At 59.1% G+C, this 24362-nt stretch overlaps 1 protein-coding gene across 1 annotated transcript; it reads right to left on the bottom strand.

Moving 5' to 3' along the window:
* Positions 1–990: 990 nt before the first annotated feature.
* CPZ (carboxypeptidase Z) lies at positions 991–22536 on the bottom strand. Its single transcript, XM_033106233.1, has 11 exons — positions 22397–22536; positions 18109–18141; positions 16776–17150; positions 14659–14871; positions 11214–11410; positions 10485–10646; positions 9914–10072; positions 7097–7232; positions 5215–5354; positions 2132–2231; positions 991–1455 (listed from the first exon to the last, which is right to left on the bottom strand). The coding sequence occupies exons 1-11, from the start codon at positions 22479–22481 to the stop codon at positions 1088–1090; spliced, it is 1968 nt and encodes a 655-aa protein (XP_032962124.1). The 5' UTR covers positions 22482–22536; the 3' UTR covers positions 991–1087.
* Positions 22537–24362: the final 1826 nt, after the last annotated feature.

Below are 24362 nucleotides of genomic sequence, written 5' to 3'. Positions count from 1 at the left end.
GACTGTGACATCAAGTGGAGATCGCATCTTACAGAAGTGATCACATTAAAATGAGGTTATTAGGATAGGCCCTAGTGCAATGTGCCTGGTGTCCGTATAAGAAGAGATTAGGACGCAGACACACACAGAGGGACGACCGTGTAAGGACACAGGGACAAGGCAGCCACCTTCAGGCCAAGGAGAGAGGCCTCAGAAGGAACCAACCTGCCTGCACCTTGGTGTCAGACCTCCAGCCTCCACAACTGTGAGACAACAGATTTCTGTAGTGTAAGCCGCCCAGTCTGTGGTACTTGTTACGCGGCCCTAGCTGACTAGTACACCTTCTTTGCCAGCATTCTCTGACAGGCTGCCTAACTCCCTACCTGATAGATCCCAGGACTGACAGACCTGCCTATGAGAGGGGTGAACCAGGAGGGGAGTTTGGGGCCTTGGGGTGTCCCTGAACCTGAGAGGGTAGCTTCATAAAAAGGGGAAAGAGTCAGAGCCGCACAGAAGCCCGGGAGCCTCCAAGTGTGATCCTTGGGTGACGCTCCCCCACTTTGAGGCCTCGACCCTGAGGGGTCCCCTGCAGCCCACCCCCCGTTCTCCCAGCCAGGTGCCCCGACCTTTCTCTTTTGCATCCTTCCTCCATATACTCCCAGACACACACTCTTCAGCTGCAGGACCCAGTGTCTCAGCCCCTTGCTCAGCCCTGCACCACCCTCTCCAGGTGTGGCCTTGGGCATGTCACGTGCCCCCACCCAGCCTCAGTTTCCCATCTGTAAAGTAGAGGGCCCCTCTCACTTTAAGGACCATGCACAGATGGGTTTCAATGGCAGCCCCGTTAGTGGCCACTTGTAGGACGGCAGGAGCACTTGACCCAAGGTCATCAGGTGGGCGAGGCCAGGGCAGCCCTCACTGAACAGGGGTTCCAGTCGCCTCCCAGCAGACGCCTCCCACACAGAGCCTCTCATCACGACAGGGGAGAATAAAAACATTTTCATTAAACAGAAACAGCTTTATGGGATGTCTTTGGAAGACAAAATCAAGAGCCAGGAATGCTGGGCCAGAGGTGGGCTGGGCCCGTGTCACACATGGGCGGTGGCACCTAGTACTTGAGCAGCCAGCGTGGCTTGTGCTGGTTCAGTGACGTGAAGTAGGACCACCACCAGGGCTTGCTCCTGCCTGCCCCTGGTTGCCTCCGTGCCCTGAAGGGCTCCTGGCCGGGGTCCTCCGGCTCCCTGTATGGGCCGGCCCCTTGTGGCGTGTCTCGGAGCCCAGGACTGCGTCTCTGTGGTCCCTGAAGGAACCTCTTGGGTCCAGTCCGCAGAGGCTGGAGAATAAAGTCCACGCGGCCAGCCCTCTTCATCTGGGCAGGGATGGTGACTTTCTTGATGACCTTGGAGTAGCCGGGTGCTTGAGCAATGACGATGTGGGACCCTGGGGGCAGTAGTCTCCAATAGTCCCCCTCTGGGGCTGTGGACAAACAGAATAAAATGGTTCTCAGATCTCGCTTAGAGTCAACCTTGAGAGGAAGGGTAATGGGAGACGGAGTGGGTGTTAGCCTGGAGGGCAGATAGACTCCAAATTGACACTTGCCTCTGCACTGGCCTGGAATGTCCATCCCATCTCTTCCCTCTATCAAACTCCTATTCATGCCTCAAAGCCCTGTGCAGGCACCACCTCCTCTCTGAAGCCTTCACAGACGATCCCCATCCTGCATCCCTCCCTCCTCTGGACCAGGTAACCACATCACAATGTATTGTAATTTTCAGATCAGTTGTGAAATCCCCAAGGAAGGGCAGCCAGAGCCCACACAGGACACACCAACTCATCAGTGGGATATAAACTCTGGGACATGAACACACATGGGCTGGAGGCGTCTCCCTCCTGCAATCTTTCAGAAGGAGGCTTCTTTCCAGCACAGTTATCTCTTGATGAACATGGAGTAGACATTGACTGTCACTAGAGCCCAGCACACTGTCCCATGGGCCAGATGCTGCAGGAGACACAGCTTGAGGGGACGCAGCCCCAGGTTCCCGCCCTCCCGACCAGGCTAAAGAGGATGAATGAAGCCACCTCGAGGAGCGTGGGGACGCAGCGAGTGCTTGCGGGACCGGCAGCCAGGACAGAGGCCCAGGAAGGAGCTCACCTGTGGTGACATCGTGACGGATCCCCTTGACTGAGATCCGGGCGTTTTTGACCGGCTTGCCAAATTTGTCCATCACCACTCCTTTGATGCCCCGGTGCACCTGGGGGACGAAGCACGAGGGCGCCGATGTGGCACGTGCCCTCCAGAGAGCCCGATGGCTGCCCCAGCCCGTCCCCGCATGTCTCTCCTCGGAGCCGGGAGTCCCCAGGTGGCTGAGCCTACCATGTGCCTTGCCATCCTGAGTAAGTGATTCCCCTCTCTTGGCCTGTTTTCTCATCTGGAAAATGCTGGTGACCATTTCTGGGGTCCCCCATCCGGCAATCAACCCCGTTACAGGTTTGTAAATGACCGCCAGTGCTGCTTGAGGGTCTGGCTGACATCTCCTGGGCCGTGAGCGCTGAGCAGAGAACCCCTTCATGCCTACCTCCTAACACACCTGAGTGTCCCCCACCTTCATAACCAGAGCGGGTTGGTTCTGAGCCGGGGTCCCAAAGGCAGTGTGGGCCATGAGGAGGGCACAGGCCAGGGGGTGGAGCCCTGGCCGTGGCACCAATGCCCTCTCTGACCTTGGGCAAGCTACCTCGCATCTCAGCATGGTCGCCCCATCTGTAAAGCGGGGTCACAATGCTTGCCAGGGTGCTGCTAGAGAACAGTAATCCATGCAAGGACGGCGCCAGGGCGGGGCCACAGGACCTGCCTCCCGCTTATTAATTATGAACTGGTCCTGAGCACACGCCTGCAGCTCCTGCACCCATCAATGGGCGAGACTCAGACACTACACTTCCCAAAGGAAATCTCCTCCCAGGACTGCGTGATCCTACTCACATTTCTTATTAAAAACTCAGCAATAGACAAGACAAACCACCCAACAGCTTGGGTCCACAGGTCACGGCAAACAAGGCCAGGATGACTGGGTGGAAGGGGAAACTCAGCCCAGTGAGGCCGGTCTCTCCCTGGAGGCTGCACACCCACCTCCAGTGTCGCCCCAACACCTCCTCATCTCCCTCACCTCTCCCACTATGAGACGCACTTCGCAGTCCTCTTCTTCCAGGAAGCCCTCCCTGATGATCGCCGCATCAGGGGCCTCCTTGGGGGGGTTTCCCACAGTCCTGGGCTTCCACCCTCCCAGCCCTGACCTAACTGTGATGTCACTGACTGCCCTTCCCCCAACCTGAGAGCAGAGGCCGGACACATAGTGGGACCTCATTTAATGCCAGCTTGCACTGGCCAGATTTTGTTTTGTCCTTGCTCTCAGGCTGAGGACACGGAGCTCCACCACAGGAAGGAGAGATGGCACACACACCCCTCCCGCTCCCGACTCAGGGAGATGGCGACACCCCCCAAGGCCTGGTCCGGATCACCGTGAAAAAGGCCTCAATGGGCCACGACAGGCCTGATCCTTATCAGAACTCGGCCGGCTTTCTGGGGGGTCAGCCCTGGGGGCGGATGTGCCCGGCCGCGCGCTATTAAATCTTCATATCCCGAGACTTCACATACAATATCCTCGGAGTGATCCCAGCTCCATTTAAAGCTCCTTAAAACTCATTTTCATCAGACGCCGTAAAACGGAATGAGTGCGGGGTCTGGCCTGGAGCCGTTACTGAGTCATGACTTGCCTCATGCAGCGAGAGGTCGCTGGCACAGCCATAAAAGAGGAACGCAAACACTCATGACATGCAGTTATCTCTGCTGTTCCTGTTGCTGTAGCTGCCGACCCGGGAGGCTCTGCCTGGTTCTTGCCTGGAGGTTGCTTCCTGATCTTTCTAGAAAGGAGGGGGTTCGTGGACAGGAGTGGGGTTTGGGGCAGGCAGATCTGAGTTCCAGCTCTGGGCAGTCGCTGGGTGACAACGGACAGGCCTCGTCACTCTGTCTCCTCCTCTGGTGGTGCCACTGTCACGGAGAGGCGGGAACAGGAGCCGGGGCATGGCCCAGTGACCCCGACCAGCACTGTCCGTTCCAGGCACAGCTGTCGTTTGGTCTATAAACTGGAGCAGGCTGTCAACCGCCCTGGACTGGTGTCAGGATTTGATGCCACATGTGGGGGTTCCACCTGGAAAGTGCCGTGCACTTACAATCCCCTCATGAGTGCCTCTGGGCAAGTCTGTTTCTCTCTTAGAGCCGGCTTCGCACTGGGACATTGTGCCAAAATGCAATTTGTGTGACTCTTGAAAATGCTTGAAATAAAATATAGCAGAGGCTTCTGCAAATCACTGTTATCTTTCATTTTGACTTCCTGTATTCCTCTCATGCACATGGCCTTACTGAGGACCCATGACATCCCTCGGCTGTGAGCCATGCTGGGGACACTGAGGTGTAGGGCAGGGCTGGGAGAGGTGGCGGGACAGCTGGCATCTATTCCCTGCTCAGTCACCAAACCACTGGGAGACTTGGGTCTCTAAGTCCAACGAGGCGTTGTTTCAGACACATTCTCTGAGGCTCCAGCTCACTGCCCACACAACTATTTCTGGGTGTCCTCAGGCCCATGACAGCAGTTACCCCTCCGCCCAGCTGCCCACCCCTCCCCCACCAGCCTGTGCCCTACTGTCCAAGTCCAAGAGGCAGACGTGCCCAAGGCCCTGGACCGCAGGAATACCCTGCGGCTTAGAGACATCACCACCAGGCCTCATCCTGTCCAGTGCCTACCTATTCCCACGGCCACTGGGACCCTCACACCACTCCCTCTGCCCGAGCTCTTCTTGTCCCATCACCTTTCCCTACTCTTTCAAGACACAGCCCAGGTGCTGCCTCCTCCTGGAAGCCCCGTGGCCTCCGAGGCTGGATCAGGTGCTTCCCCAGGGCGGCCCTGGCCCCCGCACTCCCCTTGTTCAATTAGGTCCCTTTAGGCCCTGAGACCCTTGATACAGCTGGGACTCTGACGTATGTCTCATGGGGACCCCAGCATCCCCCCAGGGCACGGCCTGTGGGAGGAGCGGTGGCCAGAGAGGCTTCAGTCATGAACGAATGAGTGGTCAACTAATAAACAGTTGAAATATAACTAAATGCACGGGGTCTCAGACGACGAGGTTGAGGGGTCACCTCATGCCCGAGTCCGCCCCTCCCTACCCCCGGCCACCAGGGCTCACCATCTCCATGAAGTTCAAGAGCGGCTCTTTGTTGTGCTGCCAGAGCGTGTAGAGCGCCTCCTCTGGGGGGAACTTGACACAGCCCAGCTCCACCGTGATCTCGAAACAGTTGCTGTGCAGGTAGTTGAAGTCTGACATGCCTGCAGCAAGGGGCGCATGTCACGTCCGCCTCCACCACTTAAGCTGGTGCCAGCGGCTGGCGTTGTCACTATCCCCACTCCATAGACGGGGCACGGGGTGTTTACAGCTCTCACTCAAGGTCCCCCAGGGGAAGGAGCAGAGGTTACTGTGACCCAGGTTGTTTGGGGCCTGAGGGTTTACCCACCATCCTCTGCAGCCCCTCAGTGGGTCAGGACTGAGCCGACTTCCAGTAGGGAAGCCGGCAGGCAGCCGTGGCCATCACACGGCCCCCTGGGGTCCCGGCGGCTGGCCTTCCCCTGGCCTGGACCCCAGTGATAATGATGTCCTTTATCTGGACGGTCCTGAGAAGAGCTTAGAGAGGAAGGTCCTGTCATCTCCATCTCCAGGGAGGACACTGCCTCGCAGGCTGGACAGCCAGCCAGTGGAGTGGTAGAGAGAGGCTTGGAAGCAAGTTGGACTGATGGCCGTCCCACCCGCCTCTTCCCCATCTGCCTTTGGAGTTTCCTGTCCAGCAGGTGGAGCAGCCTGTGTTGGGAACAGCTGGGAGACCCTGTGCCCTTAGGAAGTCAGGCGGTCCTCTGAGCCCCGGTACTCGGTACTCGGCGGCCACTGTTAGTGACTTAACATTCACAGCCCGCAGTGTGGCCATGCTCCATCCCTCTGGCCCTTCTGGCCTGGCCACTGGCCCCATGCCTTCCCTAGCTGTGAGAGACCCTACCTTTTCCCCTGGGAGTCAGGGAACCCTCGAGCCTGGGTTCGGGGAGGGAGACAAACTGCTTTGCCCCCACCCCCTGCCCTGAAAAGACCGCACATTCCCGGTGGGGTAGCAGGGGTGAGCTGGCTTTGGAACAGAAGCCCAAGGGGCCGCCCTCTCTGCCAACGCAGGAGGAGGGAGGACAGGTTTGCATGAGAGTCCCAGCTCTGCCACCTGCGGTGTGGACCTGCGAAACCCTTCTCTTGTCTGAGCCCAATTCCTTCATCTGCCGAACAACACAAGTAGCAAGTGCCATGCGGGCGTGCAGGGGTGGCAGGCGGAGCCCAGGGTGTGTGGGCCAAGCCCAGCGGGAGCCCCTCAAGGCGCAGGGGGCCACGTGCGCTCAGCTCTGCTCTGTGCCCAGTGTGCACCTAGCACAGCTTTAGCAAACAAAAATGCAAGACGCCCAGTTCAAGTTGAATTTCAGAGGAACAACAGACAAAGTTTTAGGGTTAGTATGTCCCCTGTAATACGTGGGACATACTTGTACAGTGCCACAAAATTCTTCATTATTTCTCTAAAATTAAAATTTAACTGGAGGTCCTGTATTCCACCAGCATCCCTACTTCACCCGCTAAAGGCAAAAATGAACTGGTCACAGGTGGAATCACGAAACGGACGTGTCCATTACACAGAGGACAGAAATGGCAGCGGGATGTCCCAGGTCCTGTACTTCCAGCACAGCACAGATGACCCTCATCAGGACAGTAACTAGGACTGAAGCCAGGGAAGCCCCACAGGCGCCAGCCCCAGCGGAAGTTTCCCCACCAGGATGTGTCTTTGCTGCTCTCCAAGGTTCTAGAATCCAGTTACCAGCAAAAGCTGCTAGACGAGGTACCAAGCCCCACCTGCTCCCCTCTCCCTCCTCAGCCCTCCCCCTGCCCAGCTCCTCCCCTCCCGTCTTCCTCCTCAGCCCTCCCCCCGCCCAGCTCCTCCCCTTCCTTCTCCCTCCTCAGCCCCCCCCTGCCCAGCACCCGAGGGCCGCACCTCCAGTGAAGCTGTACCAGTCGGCCCCATTGATGATGCTGCCCCTCTTCAGGAAGTTACCCCCACACCTGTTCTCCGACCTGTCCATCATCATGGGGTGGACATCGGCATAGGCCCTGGCCAGCAGCTGGAACATCTGGAAAGGAGACCAAAACGAGGTTTCCCCCGGCCAAGACCAGAGCCCTTCAGAGCTCAGGACAATGGAGGGGCCTCCTGTGGGAGGGGCCTGCAGCACAGGTAAGAGAGAGACCGGTGTCCACACAGAAGTCACAGCACTTGCAAAGGCCCAGAGGTGGGACAGCCAAGCTCAGAGCACTTGCGGTGGGTACTTGGTGCATCTCTGAGCTCCTGCACACCTGGCTAGAAGGTGGGCTTTCCTACAGAGGTTGCAGGGCATGGCTTATACAGTACTTCCTGCCGCTGGGCAGAAGGCAGGCCGCTGGTGGGAGCCTGGGGGCAGGGCATGTGTGGGTGTGGCCAGCGCTCCCCACCCCACTCAGGGCACACAGGTCCCCCTCTCAGGCAGGTCTCAGCCATCTTATGTCCCAGGCAGGTCTGACCCCAGTGAGGGTTCCCAGGGAGGGGTCAGATGGAGGAGAGGGCATCTGTATTTGGCTGGTCTGGGCCCCTCCGCCCTGGGAGAAGTGTGCCCTGGGGAGGGGACCCCCTGTAAAAAAAGAGGAGGGGTCAGTCGGTAACTAGGCGCTGCTTCAAGCTAGAACGAGGGTCTCTCCTAGTGGAGGGAGAGGAGACTCAGACCCCAGGCCCTGAGGTTTGGGGAGAGATGGGCCCAGTTTCTTAGGGATACGTCTGCAGTTTCAACTGAGTCCCACAGACGTAAAGCAAGCGCCCAAAATACAACCCCTTCAGGCACCAGGGCAGGAAGATCAGGGACTGCCATCCTGGCAGCAGCCCCTGCCTCCTGGGAGCCATGGGCAGTACCAACCACCTTCAGCCAGGGGACAAAGAAAGGGGCTGTCGCCTGCAGGTGTGACAGGGCTGCTTCTAGAACTCTGCCAGGTTCCCACATCTCTGGCCCTCCACCATCTGTCTGCAAGCAGGCCCTGGGCTGGGGGAGCTGGGGGGTGGGGGGAGGGAAGTTAGACCAGACCGCTCACCCTCCCCACCCAGCCTCTCTCCATTCTGCCCTGGGACCTCCTTCCTATAGTCCCACTGTCCCACTGCCCTGAGGAGAGCAGGGAAAGTCACCATCAGTCTCCCAAACCCTGGGCACATGAGCAGCAGGCCGGGCTGGGAACAGGCCCAAGCTGGGGGGTGGGCACAGGGCAAGGACTTGGGGAGCAACTCCCGCCCAGAGAACAGCATAGGTGGGTGAGGGAAAGACTCAGAGACCAGAGACGATGTGACCACGGCTGTAAATGAAACAAGGTGGGACACGGGGGGGCTGCTAGGAGGGGGCAGACATACACAGACACGGGGTCCCAGCTCCTGCCACCTGTGACCCTGGGGTGTGGGCTGGCTTTGGCGGTCAGCACTGAGCTGGAGCCCAGCTCAGAGCAGGTTTCCTGGGGAGCAGGCAGAAGGGGCAGGTGTGGGGGGGACAGGTGAGGAGAAGCAGGGGGCTGGGCCGGCCTGGGGGCCTTGAACGCTTCCCTGAGGTGCTGGCTGTTGCCCACAGAGCTCCATGCAAGTTTGAGGGGGTGACGGGACACCCTGGCCAGCTCCTCGTTGCTCTTCCACCACCAGCACCTCCCCTGGGACCCTGGTTTCCACAGAGCCCACTACTGGCTGTGGGGCTGAGAATTATCGATCGGGGATTGACGGCTGGTGGGGAGGACCCTGTGTTCTGACTCTGTGGGACTCATTGAGGTGGATCCCTCCCTGAGGACATCTTCACATACCTGCCTGTGAGATTCAGAGATGCTGAGCCTGGTGCCCAGGGATCCTAGGCCTGGCCCAGCACCAGGGACCAGGGCCAGGCCCCCGGGAGACCCCCCAGCTATCCCTGGGATCGCTTACTGAGCTCCGGGCACAGAACGTGGCACCCCTGCAGGCCCTCGGCCTGTGCTGGCTGCAGGAGCCAGTGAGTGAGGGCGTGAGTGCAGACGTGAGAGCAGGCACAAGCGTGGGGGGCCTCTCTGATCACCCCTCCCTTGCCTGTTTTTCACCCATAAAATGGAAAGGGCTCCACTCCCACACCCTTCCCAGAAGAGCCTGCGTGAGCTCCAGAATTGGGCACAGAGAGGCACCCAGTCAGGGCTTCAGGGGAGAAGAGGGCTACAGAGGGTCCCGTTATCATCACAGGTCTCAGCCCCTGCTGGTAGGACCAGTGAGGGAAACTGAGGCCTGCAGAGGAGCAGGACCTCCTCCAGACCCAGGCGATGAGGGGGCCAGAATTCCTACTCGGATCCCACTGCACTCCAACTCCCAGGGAGCCAGATCCTTAACAAACCCCAAGGCCCACAGGAAGGATGGACTAGCCCAGAGCCAGGCGGGTGCCATGCGCGCTGCAGCACTGCCCTCTGCTGGCATTTCCCAGAACCCACCCTCCACTTGGACAGAAAACACCAGATGGCCTGGTGGGAGGGCACTCGGCGAGGGCCCCCCACACAGAGGCTCCCAGACAGGGACACTGCTGAAAGTTGGGTGTAGCCAGAGGAGGGAGGGGCTACTCCCAGCTGGGCTGGAAGGCTTCCTGGAGGAGGGGGCTTTGGCTGGGCTGGAAGGCTCTTAATGGCTCAGCGACTCTGTGGGCTCAAAACAGGATTGACACTGGGCCAGGCCCAAGGGCACCACCCACACCACCGCTTCCCCTGCACCCACCAAAGCCACCCCACCACGGCACCCACCTCTCACCTTCTCATCGGGAGTGGGAGAAAACATCTTCTCCTCGTGGGGGTTCTGGGAGAGGTCAAAGGGATAGGACACCACCAGGTCGCCCCCGTGTAGACTGGCTGAGAGCACGAAGGGGGTGGTCCTCATCCACTTCATTATTGCCTTCGTCTCAGGGGCCACCTGCTCCAGATGAGGAGGTGGTCCTGAGCCCTGGGCACGCCCTGCTGACCACCCCAGGCCAACACCCAACCACTGGGCTCTCACACATGCTAGTACTCCTGCCTGCAGTTCTCTTCCTGCCTGGCAGGGACGTCACTTCCTCCAGGAAGCCTTCCTGGGCATCCATTCCATGAGCACCTCCCAGGCTCTTGGTGTTTTCAATGCATGCTCCCTGAATTCTACCAACACCCAGTGAGGAGGTATCCCCATTTCACAGGCAGGAAACTGAGGCTAGAGGGGAAGGCTTTAACTGCCAGGCTCTCCTGTGTTGGGGAGGGACCACACCTGAGGCCGGAATAGCTGAGCCCCCAGAGGGATGCATAACTGTGGGCGGGGCCCAGCCCGGGGCGGGCGTGGCAGCGGTGGCTCCTACCTTACCCCACCAGTAGTGCTGAGGGATGGGGATGTGATCCGTGCGCGCCCCGCGGGACGCGGCCAGACGGTAGAACTCGGAGGTCAGGTCGGGGAAGTTGCGGTTCAGGTCTAGGTTCTGGGCGTTCTGCCTTCCGCTTGTCCAGCCGTTGTAGCCAGCACCCTGAAAACACAGGCCACCCCCAAGCAGGGGTCCGTTGGCACACCTGCTGCGATTGTTCCAGAGGGCAGCGGCAGGGCTGGGCTGAGAGCTGGAGGCAGAGGCAGTGGTTTCTCTCTGGCTTTGTGTGATGAACTTGGGAGCATGTCGGCCCTTGGCCTCCTCTGCCATCTCTCAGGGCCCTCCCGCCGGCCTCCTTGCCGACCCTGCAACCTCAGGGCCTGGCACTGCCTGGGCCCCCTGCCTGGAGTGCCCCCCAACCCTTACGCACTGCTCGTCCCCCACCCCCTGCCGGTCAGGAAGCTCCCAACCTCCAGCTGGCACACTCGCCCTCTCTTGACTCCCTTTCTCATCAGCCTTTTGCTCCACGGCGCATATCACCTTTGTGACACATCAGTTATCAGCGCCTGTCCCCTCCGTGCCCCTTCAGGACCTGCCAGTGTTGATGCCTGCTGCATCCGCGTCCCCTGGAATGGGGGCACCCAGACCCTCCCTGACTGCCAGCAAACGAGTGAGTGAATGGGGGCGGCAGAGGCCGCAGCCCACGCCCACGCCGGCTCAGGCGCTCACCTCTGCGGCCGCCACCTCATAGCCATCGGGGTTCATGGAGGGCAGCAGGTGGATGCGGGTGGTGTTGAGCAGGCGCTGAATGCGGGGGCTGCCCAGCAGGTACTCGGAGCACAGGTACTGGGCCAGGTACACGAGCATCTCCCGTCCCGCCACCTCGTTGCCATGGATGTTGCCGATGAGCTTCACCTCAGGCTCCACTGGGGGGACATGGTGACCTGGGGGTCATCTAGTGACCCGGGCTCCCCAAAGCCTTGAGCGCCCCCTCAGTGGGGTTGGCCGGACGTTCTGGGACCTGTTCATACTTGTTTTAGCCTCAGCATTTCTGTGCCTAATGAGGTCTCCTGGAGGGCATCACTTTCGAGGCACTCATTTGTCATGTTTAGCCATAATTAGTAGCCTGACAAATCCAGGATATTAATTAATGATAATATATGGTATCAGTGGACTGCGCAAATTTCGTTGTAGCCACTCTTCATGTTTGTGTAATAAGTTAAGGTGTTATTAGATGGAAAGCAGCTGGCCCGTGGATAGATGGATGGAAGGAAGGAAGGAAGGAAGGAAGGAAGGAAGGAAGGAAGGAAGGAGGAAGATGGTTGGCAAATAGATGGATGGATAAATGGATGATGGATGCGCAGCTGGTGGATGGATGGTGGATGGATGGATGGATGGATGGGTGGACGGATGGATGGATGGATGGTAGATGGATTGATGGGTGGATGGATGGATGGATGGATGGTAGATGGACGAGTGGATGGATGGATGGGTGGATGGATGGATGGTAGATGGATGGATGGATGGATGGGTGGATGGATGGATGGAGGGATGGTAGATGGACGGGTGGATGGATGGATGGGTGGATGGATGGATGGATGGTAGATGGATGGGTGGATGGATGGATGGATGGATGGAGGGATGGATGGATGGATGGATGGATGGTAGATGGATGGGTGGATGGATGGATGGATGGATGGAGGGATGGATGGATGGATGGATGGATGGTAGATGGATGGGTGGATGGATGGATGGATGGATGTGTGGATGGATGGATGGATGGATGGATGGATGGTAGATGGATTGATGGGTGGATGGATGGATGGTAGATGGACGGGTGGATGGATGGATGGGTGGATGGATGGATGGATGGATCGTAGATGGATGGGTGGATAGATGGATGGATGGATGGATGGTAGATGGATGGGTGGAATGGATGGATGGGTGGATGGATGGATGGATGGATGGTAGATGGACGGGTGGATGGATGGATGGGTGGATGGATGGATGGGTGGGTGGTAGATGGATGGGTGGATGGATGGATGGATGGGTGGTAGATGGATGGATGGATGGATGGATGGTAGATGGACGGGTGGATGGATGGATGGATGGATGGTAGATGGATGGATGGATGGATGGATGGTAGATGGACGGGTGGATGGATGGATGGGTGGATGGATGGATGGATCGTAGATGGATGGGTGGATAGATGGATGGATGGATGGATGGTAGATGGATGGGTGGATGGATGGATGGGTGGATGGATGGATGGATGGATGGTAGATGGACGGGTGGATGGATGGATGGGTGGATGGATGGATGGATGGATGGTAGATAGATGGGTGGATGGATGGATGGGTGGATGGATGGATGGGTGGATGGATGGATGGATGGATGGTAGATGGACGGGTGGATGGATGGATGGGTGGATGGATGGATGGAGGGATGGTAGATGGATGGATGGGTGGATGGAGGAATGGATGGATGGTAGATGGACGGATGGATGGATGGATGGATGGAGGGATGGATGGATGGTAGATGGATGGGTGGATGGATGGATGGGTGGATGGATGGATGGATGGATGGTAGATGGATTGATAGGTGGATGGATGGATGGATGGTAGATGGACGGGTGGATGGATGGATGGATGGATGGTAGATGGATTGATGGATGGAGTGTGGGAGAGTAGACCAGGAGCCTGGCAGCCTTACTAGCTGTGTGACTTTGGGCAAGTCCCCTCTCCTCTCTGAGCCTCACCTTACTCATCTGGAAAATGGTGTCTCCCTCCCTGGCTGCGCTCAGCCCAAAGACGTGCATGTGTAGAAGCAAAACCCCGTGTCCCTACAGCATTCAAAAGTGTAAAAGACCCTGAGGATTTCCACAACAGTCACCTGCCTTGACTCTCCGCATAGGGGACACCCCTCAGATGCACAGGGGACACCTCCAGGCCGATGCTAATAGGGTAGGGCTCCCGTCTTCAGCTGAGAGCCCAGCACAGGTGGAGGGGAGGGGGCAGGGCTGGTCGTGGAGGCTGGGGGGCTGGGTGACCTCTGACCCCTGGCTGGGGAGAGGGCTTTGGACTCATGGTACCCAAGCTACTAAGATAAAAGCGGGGCTGCGTGTGGCCGGCCTAGCGGAGGCGCCAGAGTCGCTTGACCCCAACAAGGTGTGCATTTCAGTTAACTTATAGGGAGGAGGGGTGAATGCCCGGGGCCTGCGTCTAGGTTGATCCCAGCTGAGTCACATGGGCACAGGGACAGATGAGCTGAGTGATAAGGCTGAAGAAGGACTGGCCCCTCACTCCATGACCCCCCACAAGGCCTGCCCAGGGCACCTGTGCCTGAAGCTCTCAGTGCCCTGGAGGTGGCGGAGTTCAAGGTCACCTTGACAGGCAGGAAACAGGCTGACAGTCAGGGGGCTGAGTCCTTGCTAGAACCTTGGATTTGGGGGCCGGAGCCCCCGCCCCAGCCCCAGGGCCCACATGGCCTCTGCCTGCCCGACACTCAGTCACAATAATATTTTTCAGCCACTGCACTCCTGGCCCGAGTGGCCCTTTCTCATTCGTGGTGGGGAGTGAACTGTGACTGCAGTGAAGTCTGACTTTCCTCTGCAAGAACGCAGCTCTGAAGGGACAAGGAAATCTGGCATTTTCCATGCGGCTCTCCCTCATCTCAAAACAGGATCACTAAGTCTGATATGAGTTAAACTGGACATGAGTTTTACAATGGAAAAATAATTTTATTCACAACTCTGTGATACCACCTTCACCAAGCAGCTTAAAGGAGCCGGGACTGGGCACCGGACGGACCTGCCTGGGGTCCGGCTGCCAGGGCAAGGTTGCAAAACAACAAAATGCATAAGCAATTACGTTTTCCCTATAGCTGCACAGGGTCTGACAGCCATCATTCAGCCCTCGCTTCACTTCTCCCTGACTTGTGCAGGCCTCATTCCCGGGACTGTGTCCCCTCCCTCTCAGTGCTTCCCCTTGGCCTGTGGCTGTGGCCGTGCTCAGCCATGCACCAAGCAGAGCTCCGAGGCCTCTGCCCACGCCCTGTTCCCCAAACATCAGGGTCTTTGATTAGGATCGCGGACCCCGGCTTATGCACCCCACAGCCAAGCAGGCGCAGAGCCCTTTCCCGGAGGCCTCTCAATGGGACAGTGACAGTGGCTTACTCAGCTCATGCTGGCCAGGGCGGCCCGAGAACTCGATGACCAGCAGCTCCTTGCCATCGAAGCTGCGCCCGATGCTGTAGGTCTTGGCAACGTGGGGGCAGCGCGCGGCCGTGCGCCTCAGCACGCGCACCATCTGGGCGTAGGAGTGGTGAGTGAAGTGAATAAAGGTGGGGGGCACTCCCGAGGGCAGTGCCTCCTCCACGTCCAGGCCTCCTGGGGGAAGAATGGGGGCGCTGGGGTCGGCCTCTGCCCGCCTGCCGCCCACCCAGGGCTGCTCTGTCTGCCCACGCCTGCTTCCCCGCCACTGCCTGGGACCCTGACTGCTCATGGGCCCTCACACCCCATGAGGGGGAGGGGGAAGGGAAGTGGGCAGGGAGGGCAGCCTCACCCACTTAAAAAAGGTTCCTTAGGAGAAACTCATGGGCTTCCAGGTCTGGGGAACAGATGTTTTCCAGCACAGCCCACAGCCAGCAGGCTCTCCCACCCCCGTCACGGGAGCATAAGCTCTGGGTGGACGGTCCTGGTCACTCCCCGCCCACCTCACCGCCCCCTGCCCTCTGCATTGACCCATGCAGGTCCCTGCAGGCTGCTCCTGGAGGAACACTAGCAGTTAATGCTTTTCCCTAAGTGTCTTACTCCCCCTGTGGTTTTGCTTCTGCTAAAATTGGTTTTTGAGGAGATAGAAAGCAGACAGAACCGGCAATTTGGTGGCGGAGTTGCCCAAAATAACCACTTTCAAGCCAAGTCCACGAGCTTTCCCAGGGCAGGCAGAGTCTGGATTTCTCCATCCGCATCCCTGCCCCACCCCACCGCCTCCCCTGCCCGCTTCCTGCCTCTGCCCCTGCACAGGGCTCCTATCCGCCTGCAGAGTGCTGCCACGGACGCCCTGCCCCACACAGCGCCGGGAAGACGGGGCCCACCGGAGTCAGCTCCACGATTTGCCCTGAGGGGCACCCCCACCCCCCCACACACACAGCCAGCGAGTGGCAGAACCGCCAGCACAGACGCACCTGTGTGTCCTCCCCTGCCACCCTCCACGTCGCAGCCCGAGCCACGTACGCAGCAGGTGCTCACTAGCTGTTTGGGGAGTGGACAGATCAATGTGTCCGTCAGCCTGTTCACACCAGCTCTGCCAGGCTGCAGCTGATGACCCCGCTGCCATTTGCCTTCCGAGTCTCCACTCTGTCATCTGTACAGTGGTGACTAACATTCAGGGTAGTCGTGGGGTTGAAATGAGACCCACATGTGTGGCACTCGGCAGCAGAGCCTGTGAACCTCTCCCTTAGTTTCATGATATGAGTACATGAGAGGCCGGAAGCAGATGTTGTCCTACATTGTCCAGTGTCACACGTGCCCATTTACAGTTAAGCTTAAATTCATTAAAATCAAATAAAATCAACACTGAGTTCCTTGGTCAGACTCCAAGCAGCCAGTATCCACGTGTCACTCGTGGCAGCTGTCTGGGATGACACAGGAAGAATGTCCATTGCAGCAGAAAGCTCTTAGCCAGGCAGAAGCAGCCCTCACAGAGCCTTTCCTTCTCACCCAGCAGGGAGCACAGCAGCCCCTGGAGGGCTCTCCCTGGCTCCTCCCCAACCCCAGCCCCCTGCCAAGCAGCCAGCCCTCCAGGACCTCTTGCACACCTCCCAAGATAAGTGGCCCACCACCACCCAGGGCTGCCCACTGCCCCTCCTCTTGTTTGTCCACGAAGAACCGAAGCCCATACGTCTGCAGTCCCCTTTGCGGCTGCCTTGAACCCACGAGGCCCACGGACCCTACTTTGAGGGGTCTGGCTACCAGCCAGTAGCCTATGTGTGGTCTTTCAGGGCTGGCCATTGGCAATCACAGGCTCTGCCTGGCAGGCCTCCTGGGGCCGTGCCCTCCCTACAGCAGACGGGGGCACAGCCCGGGGACAGCAGGCCGTGCATAGCAGTTTTCTGGAGGGGGCTGCAGCCAAGGCCCCCGGCCCCCGGGACAGTCATGCTCTCACGCTGTCTGCAGTGCCAGCTTGGCACCTGCATGCGGGTCTCCTCGCCGGCGCCCTGGTGGAGGTGCTTTCCCACTCCTTTTGGTCACCTGACTGCTCCACACCACTGCACCCCGGAGCCCCCACTTACCTCGTAGCTTCTCCAGGGGGTCGTAGCAGCCTTCCTCCTCACCCCCGAAGTAGTGGCCGCAGTCGAGGAAGTAGGGCCAGGCCATGTCGATGGCGTCGAAGGCAGGCTGGCAGGCCTCCCGCAGGGCCTCGCAGACGCGCCGGCAGGGCCTGTGCACGCGGCCGCCCTCGCAGCGCGGGGCCAGCACGGCGCAGCCCAGCAGCCGCAGGTCGGGGTTGCACTGGCCTTCCAGGAGGTGGTGCAGGACACTCAGCAGGATGTACTCGGAGCTGGACTCCACCGCCTCCCGGGACCGGTGCTCCAGGGCAGTGGGGAAAGCCGTCTGGTTGTAGGCGGCGTCACTGCAGGTCCTGAGCTGCAGGTCCTCGCAAGTGGCTGGGGGGAGGCGGGGTCAGCCGGTCACTCCCTCCCACGAGGACCCACACGGTCATCTGTCTGACGCTTACTGAGGGCCTGGTCCTCGCAAGCAGACCCACCGGGGTCAGGGCCTGGAGGGAGGGGCCCCCACCGTCTGGGTAGGGAGAGGTCCAGGACAAAGGCGACTTTGGAGGAGGCAGGAGCTGGTGGGAGGACCAGAGAGGGCTTCTGAGCGGGACTGGGCTTCAACGCTCGCCAGTGGGCGAGCTGGCCCGGCCACTGGGTCTCAGCTCCCACATCTGTGAAATGGGAACAGGAGAGCCAGCCTGACTGAGGGTTTTCACCATAGGGCACGTCACTGACTTGTGTATTGGGAAAGTATTTCCTCCTTTCTTTTAGAAAAAGCAAATCTAGTCTCTCCATTTAGAATATACCAGATGCCCAAGTCTGGCAGGAAGAGACTTGCAGAAATGTCTGCTTCTGAGCCCTTCAGATAGATCAGCTCCCACATAATGTTCAAAGCCATGCCATGAGACCAGCACTGCCTTCCTGGATTTGCAAAGGAGGACACCAGGGCCCAGAGGTGGGGGCTTGTCCCAGCCTGGGATTCAGCAGGTGCCGGGCACGGGGCTGAGACAGGGGTGCAGAGGGTGAAGAGTGAATGCGGCCTGTGTGTTCTTCAAGTTCGGACCTCTGTGCCTAGAGCCCACCTCCGGGCCGCGATGGGAGGAGCAGCAGGGAGGAAGGGAAGGGACGCCCCTGAGGGGCTGGACCCAGCCGGGCTGGAGGCCCATGCTGCTGAGGGAAGGTCCTTCCTTTTTCGTTCTGTCTCATTTCCAGCTGCTTAAGAAGCAGCGGGTTTGGGTAATGGGCCACATTATGAAGTGCACTTCAGGGGCTCAGCTTGAATGTGCTGACGGCGTGGAAGGTCTGTATAACTCCTATAAACAAAAAACGAGGGCATCCACGTACGTACCACTGTCTGAGGCTGACGGCCTGTGGCAGCTACCTGGAAAGAGAAAGCCAGCACTGTCAGGGTGCGCGAAAGGTGGCCGCTCCACCTGACGGTGCTTTACCGCTCACCGATGCCCGCTGGGCACCAGCCCCCTGCTGGCCCTGCACTTCATGGCAACCCTCTGATGTCCATGTGGCCATTCTCCCTCACTGCACAGGTAAGGGGCCTGGGTCTCATCACGGTCACAGGACTTGCCGAAGACAAGATAGCCAGAGAGAGGTGTGGGCTCTCCAGAGCCCGGGGCTGACCGCAGCTCCCGGCAAACCTGTTTGCCAACAGCCTTGCTGGACACACTCCCACCATGGCCAAGTTCCAGCCTCCAGCAGTTGAGCGACTAGCTCTCATAGAACGCCCAAACGTTTAACAAGCAGCCCTCAGAGCCTGTCCTGGGGCTCCACCCCACACTGCCTCTGACCCCACATTATTTGACGTCCCCCCTGAGTCACAGGGCACCAGCTCCCTGTCCTCCAGAACACTCTGCAAGTGTGGTATTCCTCTGTTTCCCGAGCTGGGGACCCTCTTCGCAGAGAACACATAAAACTTCCCTTGAAACTGTGGGGATCAAGGGCCCTCCTGGAGGCCCAGACATGTGAACCCAAGAGCGAGCCCCCTGGGTGTTCCCAGTGACACCAACTCCGACCAATGCCACCTGCAAGGTCCTATCAGAAGCACCAAGAGGGAAGAACAGACTCCAAGAGACAGGTTGGCGCCAGATGTAAGCTCAGCTAGAACCTTCCACCCATGCAGGAGTCCTGGGAGGGGAAGGGCAGGCTGGAGGTGGGAACAGCAGACACAGGAAATGAGAACTGGGTGTATGTGTAGGGGGGGCCGAGATAAGGAGGCGTGGGAGGGAGGATCGTGTTCTAATCTGTGACGTCACCCAGGCCCGAACCCCAAATCCGGGAAGGGTGGGAGCTACTTTAGGATTTCACCGTAAGATCTGGGGGTCACGGAAACCTGCCTGAGCACACGTGAGCCCCCCCATGGGGGAGACGCAGTGGGGCGGGACAACTCCCAAAGCTCTCGCGGGGGGAAGGTTTTCCAGGCACCTTCTTGCCTCAGGGCACTGGTACAATAACTCCGGTGTCTGCCCTGGTGACAAGGTGACAACACGATCCACACAAATACGTGGCCGGAACAGTGCAGACTGTCTGTGGGAGCACGCCTGCCGCCCTGGGACCCCCTCCCCCGTCCAAATAACGTGATGAGAGAACACTGTGTGAGCCGTGGGGTCGGCAGAGGGCAGACAAGAGGCCCAGCCGCAGATCCCACAGCCCCCTGTCCAGCCCGCCCGCCCGGCACAGCAGGGAGACCCTGGAATCATTCTCTGTGCCTCCATTTCATCTGGGGTTCGTTATAATCACTTTGTGGGAATAATGTAAAGGTTCTCCGAGACGACCCACATTTAGGGCCCGGCTCGGGGTAGATGTCCCCTAAGGAACAGCGCGTGTCATTACTGCTGCTGTTTTATAAACCCCAAAGCAAGGCACCAAGGCCCGCGGGCTGTCCCAACTGCTGGCACCACTCGGGCAAAGCAACAGACGAGAGGCTAATTTCCCTAAAGCGCCTGGGCACCAGGCCTGGGCATCAGGGGCAGCGGCCCCAACGCAACAGAGGGTGGCAGTGGGCAGATCCCTCCTGGTGTCACATGGCTCCAAGTCTCCACATTCACAGGTGGGAAAATGAACTTGGAGGATCAGGCGCCTCCCTGCGCCTGGTTTCCTCACCTGCAGAACAGGGATGACAGCAGCGCCCCCTGATGATGGAGGATCTGATGAGGTTCCTGAGCGGGACCTGGGCCAGTAGGGCTATAAAGGGTGACCCATGTGACCCTCAGGGCTCAGTGGGGTGGAAAGAGGGCAGCATCTGCTGGCTTGGTCACCAGCGCTTCACAGATGCCACCAGGGGCAAGACAGAAAGATGGGCGGATTCGTTTCCTGGGGCTCCCGTAAGAAAGCCCCACACATTGGTACGACAGACATTGATTCTGTCCCAGCTTTGGAGCCAGGACCTGAAATCAGGGTGCTGGCAGGGACGCGCCCCTCTGAAGGCTCTGGGGCGGGGGTCCCTCCTGCTTCTCCAGCTCCTGGGCTCCCAGCAATCCTTGGCTTGTGGCCACATCCCCTTCAGTCGCTGTTTCCCAATAAAGTCACAGTCACAGGTACTGGGGATCATGACTTCAACATTTTGGGGGACACAATTCAACCCATGACAATAGGCAAGGCCCAGTGTGTGCCCAGGGGCTGGAGGTGGGGACAGGAGAGCAATCGGCTGTTCTGGCCACACCATCCAGGATGATGACTACCAGCCCCATTGAGCACGTGAAAAGCTTTGAGTCCAAACCAACACATGCTGTAGGTGTAAACAACCACATTTCAGACTTAGTACTAAACAAAGAGTTAATAATTTTTATATTGAGGGGAAAATCCTGCACCAATATTTTGGATATATTGGGTTAAATAAATTTTGTTATTAAAGTTAACTTCGCTTGTTTCTTATTACCTCTTCAGTGTGGCTATGAGAAAATGTAAAATTATATATATGGCCAGCTGGCATCTTTCTATTGGAAGTCCCTAGTCCAAAGGCTAGTTGAGCAGCCCACACGTGACAGTTACACCTCTCCACCACAAGGTGTCAGCATGTCTTCAACAGACATGGAGACTGTCCTATGGCTGGCCATCTCAAAGACCAGACTCGGTTGTTCATTCTGGCCAGAGCCGCTTCTGATAGAGGAGAAAACTGAATGAGGTCAGAGAAGTCACGCCATCTGCCCACGGCCACACAGCAGAGGAGTCTGAATTTGAACCCAGACCCACCTGGCCCCTAAGGACACGAAAGTCACCTCAGACCCCAGGCTCCCCATAAAAACCCAGAGACCTCCACCAGGCCAGGCAGAGGGGACAGAAGGGTCCAGTCTGACTCTGAGCCCCTGGCATTGAGATGGGGACAGGCTACAGTCCTTGGATTTAGCAGCCTGGACTCCATCTGCCCAGCCCGTCAGGGGTCAGGAAGAGGCACTGGGTTTCCATGGAGCTCACACATAAGGAAGGAAGATGGGTCTGGAGGAAGGATTCATTCTAGAAGCAGTGACTGAAGTTAGTGAGGGAGGTGAGGGGGTGGCCAGAGGAGGGGCTGCACTTCTCGCTGGGAAGGCGGGTCAGAGAAAACTTCCTGGAGGAAAGGCCTACGATTCCAGACGGTTCCTAGGGTCTCAGAACTTGTCCAAGGGAGGGTCCCTCCATGACACTGTGCAAGTTCCATCCACGTCCTGCACGCACACCGGTGCGCACACACACACACCCTGCCTGGCCCGGGCTTTTCTGCAGAAAGGAGGGGAAGGGGAGAGCCAGAGGGAAGGCAAAGTCCAGGCTGAGAGAAGAAAAGGAAAGGCCCACATCACACTTCAGAGGGGACCTGCTGCTCCCGGCACATCCACTTGGCCTGCACGGCAAGTTCTCAGGTATCCACCAGCCCAGGCGCTGGAGAGGTTCTGAATCTGACACCCACAAACTCTTTGCCCAAAGGGACCCCCGCGCTCCAGGGGCACAGATGTCTGTTGCTGATAAGGACCCTGGAGACTAGTTCCAAGCCCACCTTTAAATATGAAGGGAAACAGGCCCAGTCCAGGAGGGGAGGTGGGCCAGGACCCCAACCCCTGGCACTGCCACACACCTGACACTCTCAGGTGAGATCACACAGGCAGGGCACACCCCTGGAGGCTCCTTGGGTCCCACCCATCTCCCTGTCCCAGAGCCATCCAGGAGCTCCTGCCTGGGGACCACACCCCCTCCCAAGCCCTCTGCGCCCACTTCCGGAGACGGTGTTCACATCACAGCTGAGCTGGGAGGGAGGGTCAAGAGTTTGCTACAGCCCAGAGGCCACCCACTTCCCGGAAGGACCGGGGACCTCGTATGGCCTCTCCCCCTGCGAAGTCCTGGCACCTGCTCCCTTGGACCCCACCTGTAGGACGGCCCCATGCTGTGCCCTGACCAGAGAAGAACTCCCACGTCTGGGCACGGGTCCCTCCACTGTCCTCAGCTGCCTGTGCGTTCTGCCCTAAGGTCCCAGCTAAGGTCCCAGCCCCGACGTGCTCAGAGAGCCTGGTGCCCTCTCCTGGGCAGACCACCAGTCCAAGGTCACAGGGCGCCCACTCGGCGACGTTCTCTCGGACCCTGGGTCACACGCGGGTAAAAATCCCGGCACCCTGGCGCTCCCCAGCCCCCTCAGGGCACGGGCGGTCCGGCCTTACCCGCAGGGCCCCCGGCGGGCTGGCACCCGGGCCAGGCGGCGGCGGCAGCAGCGGCCAGCGCGGCGAGGAGCAGCAGCAGCAGCATAGTGGGCGGCGGGCTGCGGGCGGGCGCAGTGATGTGGCACTCGGGCCGCGGGGCTGGGGCGCAGCGCACTCGGGCTCCCGCCCCCCACAAGCGGAGTCGGGTTACAGCACGGCGCCAGAACCGCGCAGGGAGCAGGGGGAGGAGGACAGACCAGCGCTGCCCTTCCGCGGATTGTCCCGCCCCCAGGGGTGGGCCCCCCGGGGTCTCAGTTTACCGCCTCCTACCTGAGGCTGACCTCCAAACCCCGCAGCTGATCCTGGCTAAAAATCCCGATTCCTGGACAGGACTGGGGCCAGCTGCGACCCCAGCTGGCTGTGAGCCAGGCCAAGTCAGCCGGCTCTGCGCCTCGGTCCCCATGAGGGGAGTGAAGGAGTGCCCCACCTCCCACTCTGTCCAGGGGTGTGGGTGCACCCGAAGGGTCTGGGGCAGACGGCTCCTCCGTGTCCTTGGGCGAGGTACACCTCTGAGCCTCCGTCGGCACCATGGCGTGAAGTCCCCTCTTGGTTTGCTCCCTACAGGGAGCCTTGCAGCAGCAAGCAGTCAGTGAAATGTGGCAGGCCATCAGCTCAGTGCATTGGAGCAATAGCAAGTCCAGGTGGTGGCCCAGGGCTCACGGGGGCGGAGGGGGGGAGTCTCTCCTTCTCCCTCCCTCCTCACCCTCAGGTGAGCAAGGCAAAGGCAATGTGGAGGGGCCTGGACTGCCCCAGGCAGACACCCCTGCCTCCACAGTGACCTGTCCACACCCCAGGGAGTTAGAGGGCCCCCTCCCACATGCCTCCCCTCCCCTGTGCCCATGCCTGGGGCACCGGGAGCCATCTGGGCAGGTGGGGGTGGGAGGGCAGGGGCTGGGAGGAGGGAGTCCCAGGACCCCCGGCCCCAAGGTGAGGGAAAAGTAGACCCCAGCTCACTGTCTGCCCAGAGCCTCTCTCTCCTCCCAGAGCCAGGACTGCTTTGGGGTTCAGCCAAAACCTCTGAAACCCTCCCCTCCATGGAGCTGGGCAGGTGCTGACCTACCATCCAGATGTGCACACGTCTGCCTGCCAGCCACTTCTCACCGCCCCACAGCTGCGGTCCAGCCAATGTGCACCTCTGTGCTCAGGCCCTGGGCCCTGGGGACAATGTTAGCCAGCGACCAGGGTCCACAGCCCAGGAGTGTCACATGGGCCCTCCCGACCATCTTTAGGAGCCATGTGCCTTTATGGGCCTTCGCTTACCAACTGCGCTGGGTGGCGGGGAGCCAGATGTCCAGCCCTAGCACTCTGGACCAGCCGCTTAGCCCAGAGGCTGGGGTGACCGTGACAGCACCTGCTATGGAGTAAATGCAGCAAAAGGGCTTGGGTCCCTCCCTCACTCCACCTCATGGACTCCCGTTGCCCATGAGGGAGACTCCAATTTCAGCACCTTGGAGTCTGGGGCGTCTGGTGCTCCATCCACACTGCCTCTGTCCACCTGGACTACAGCCTCATCCTTCCAGAAGCCCCTGTGCTTGCTGCAGCCAGTGTCTCAGGGCACTGCCCTTTGACTGGCCTGAGGTTTCTGGCCTACGTGTGGGAAGGCGAATTCAGACCTGAGTGCCAGCTGGTGGCCCACGTTCCCTCCTTCCCCGTGTGCCCATTGGAGACCGGTCCCCTCCTGTGCGCAGGTTTACTTCTGAGTCCTCAGGTGGCCAGCTTTATGCCGCCAATTACAGCCCTCTTTTCAGGTTTGTTTTTCTTTCTGTGTACATAAAATGATACAGCTTTAAATCAACCAGTGATATTTTAGATTTGATGAAAAAGGGTTAGTGTTAGCTACTGTTATTTTTAAAGACTCAGAGAGAAGGGTCCTGGTAACCCCCTCCAAGACTAACCCTTTTCCTCCCCAATAAATTTGGAAGGAATA

Source organism: Rhinolophus ferrumequinum, chromosome 5, assembly GCF_004115265.2.
Source record: "Rhinolophus ferrumequinum isolate MPI-CBG mRhiFer1 chromosome 5, mRhiFer1_v1.p, whole genome shotgun sequence".
In the NCBI taxonomy this organism is placed as follows: domain Eukaryota; kingdom Metazoa; phylum Chordata; class Mammalia; order Chiroptera; family Rhinolophidae; genus Rhinolophus; species Rhinolophus ferrumequinum.
This window is presented reverse-complemented; position numbering and strand designations above follow the sequence as displayed.

Excerpts from the sequence above, each read along its gene's own strand:
- CPZ (XM_033106233.1), bottom strand. The coding sequence starts at position 22,481 with ATGCTGCTGCTGCTGCTCCTCGCCGCGCTGGCCGCTGCTGCCGCCGCC. Across the intron at positions 17,151-18,108 it reads GCCGTCAGCCTCAGACAGTG|CCACTTGCGAGGACCTGCAG; the intron begins GTACGTACGTGG and ends GCCTCCCCCCAG. Across the intron at positions 10,647-11,213 it reads ATGAGGTGGCGGCCGCAGAG|GGTGCTGGCTACAACGGCTG; the intron begins GTGAGCGCCTGA and ends CTGTGTTTTCAG.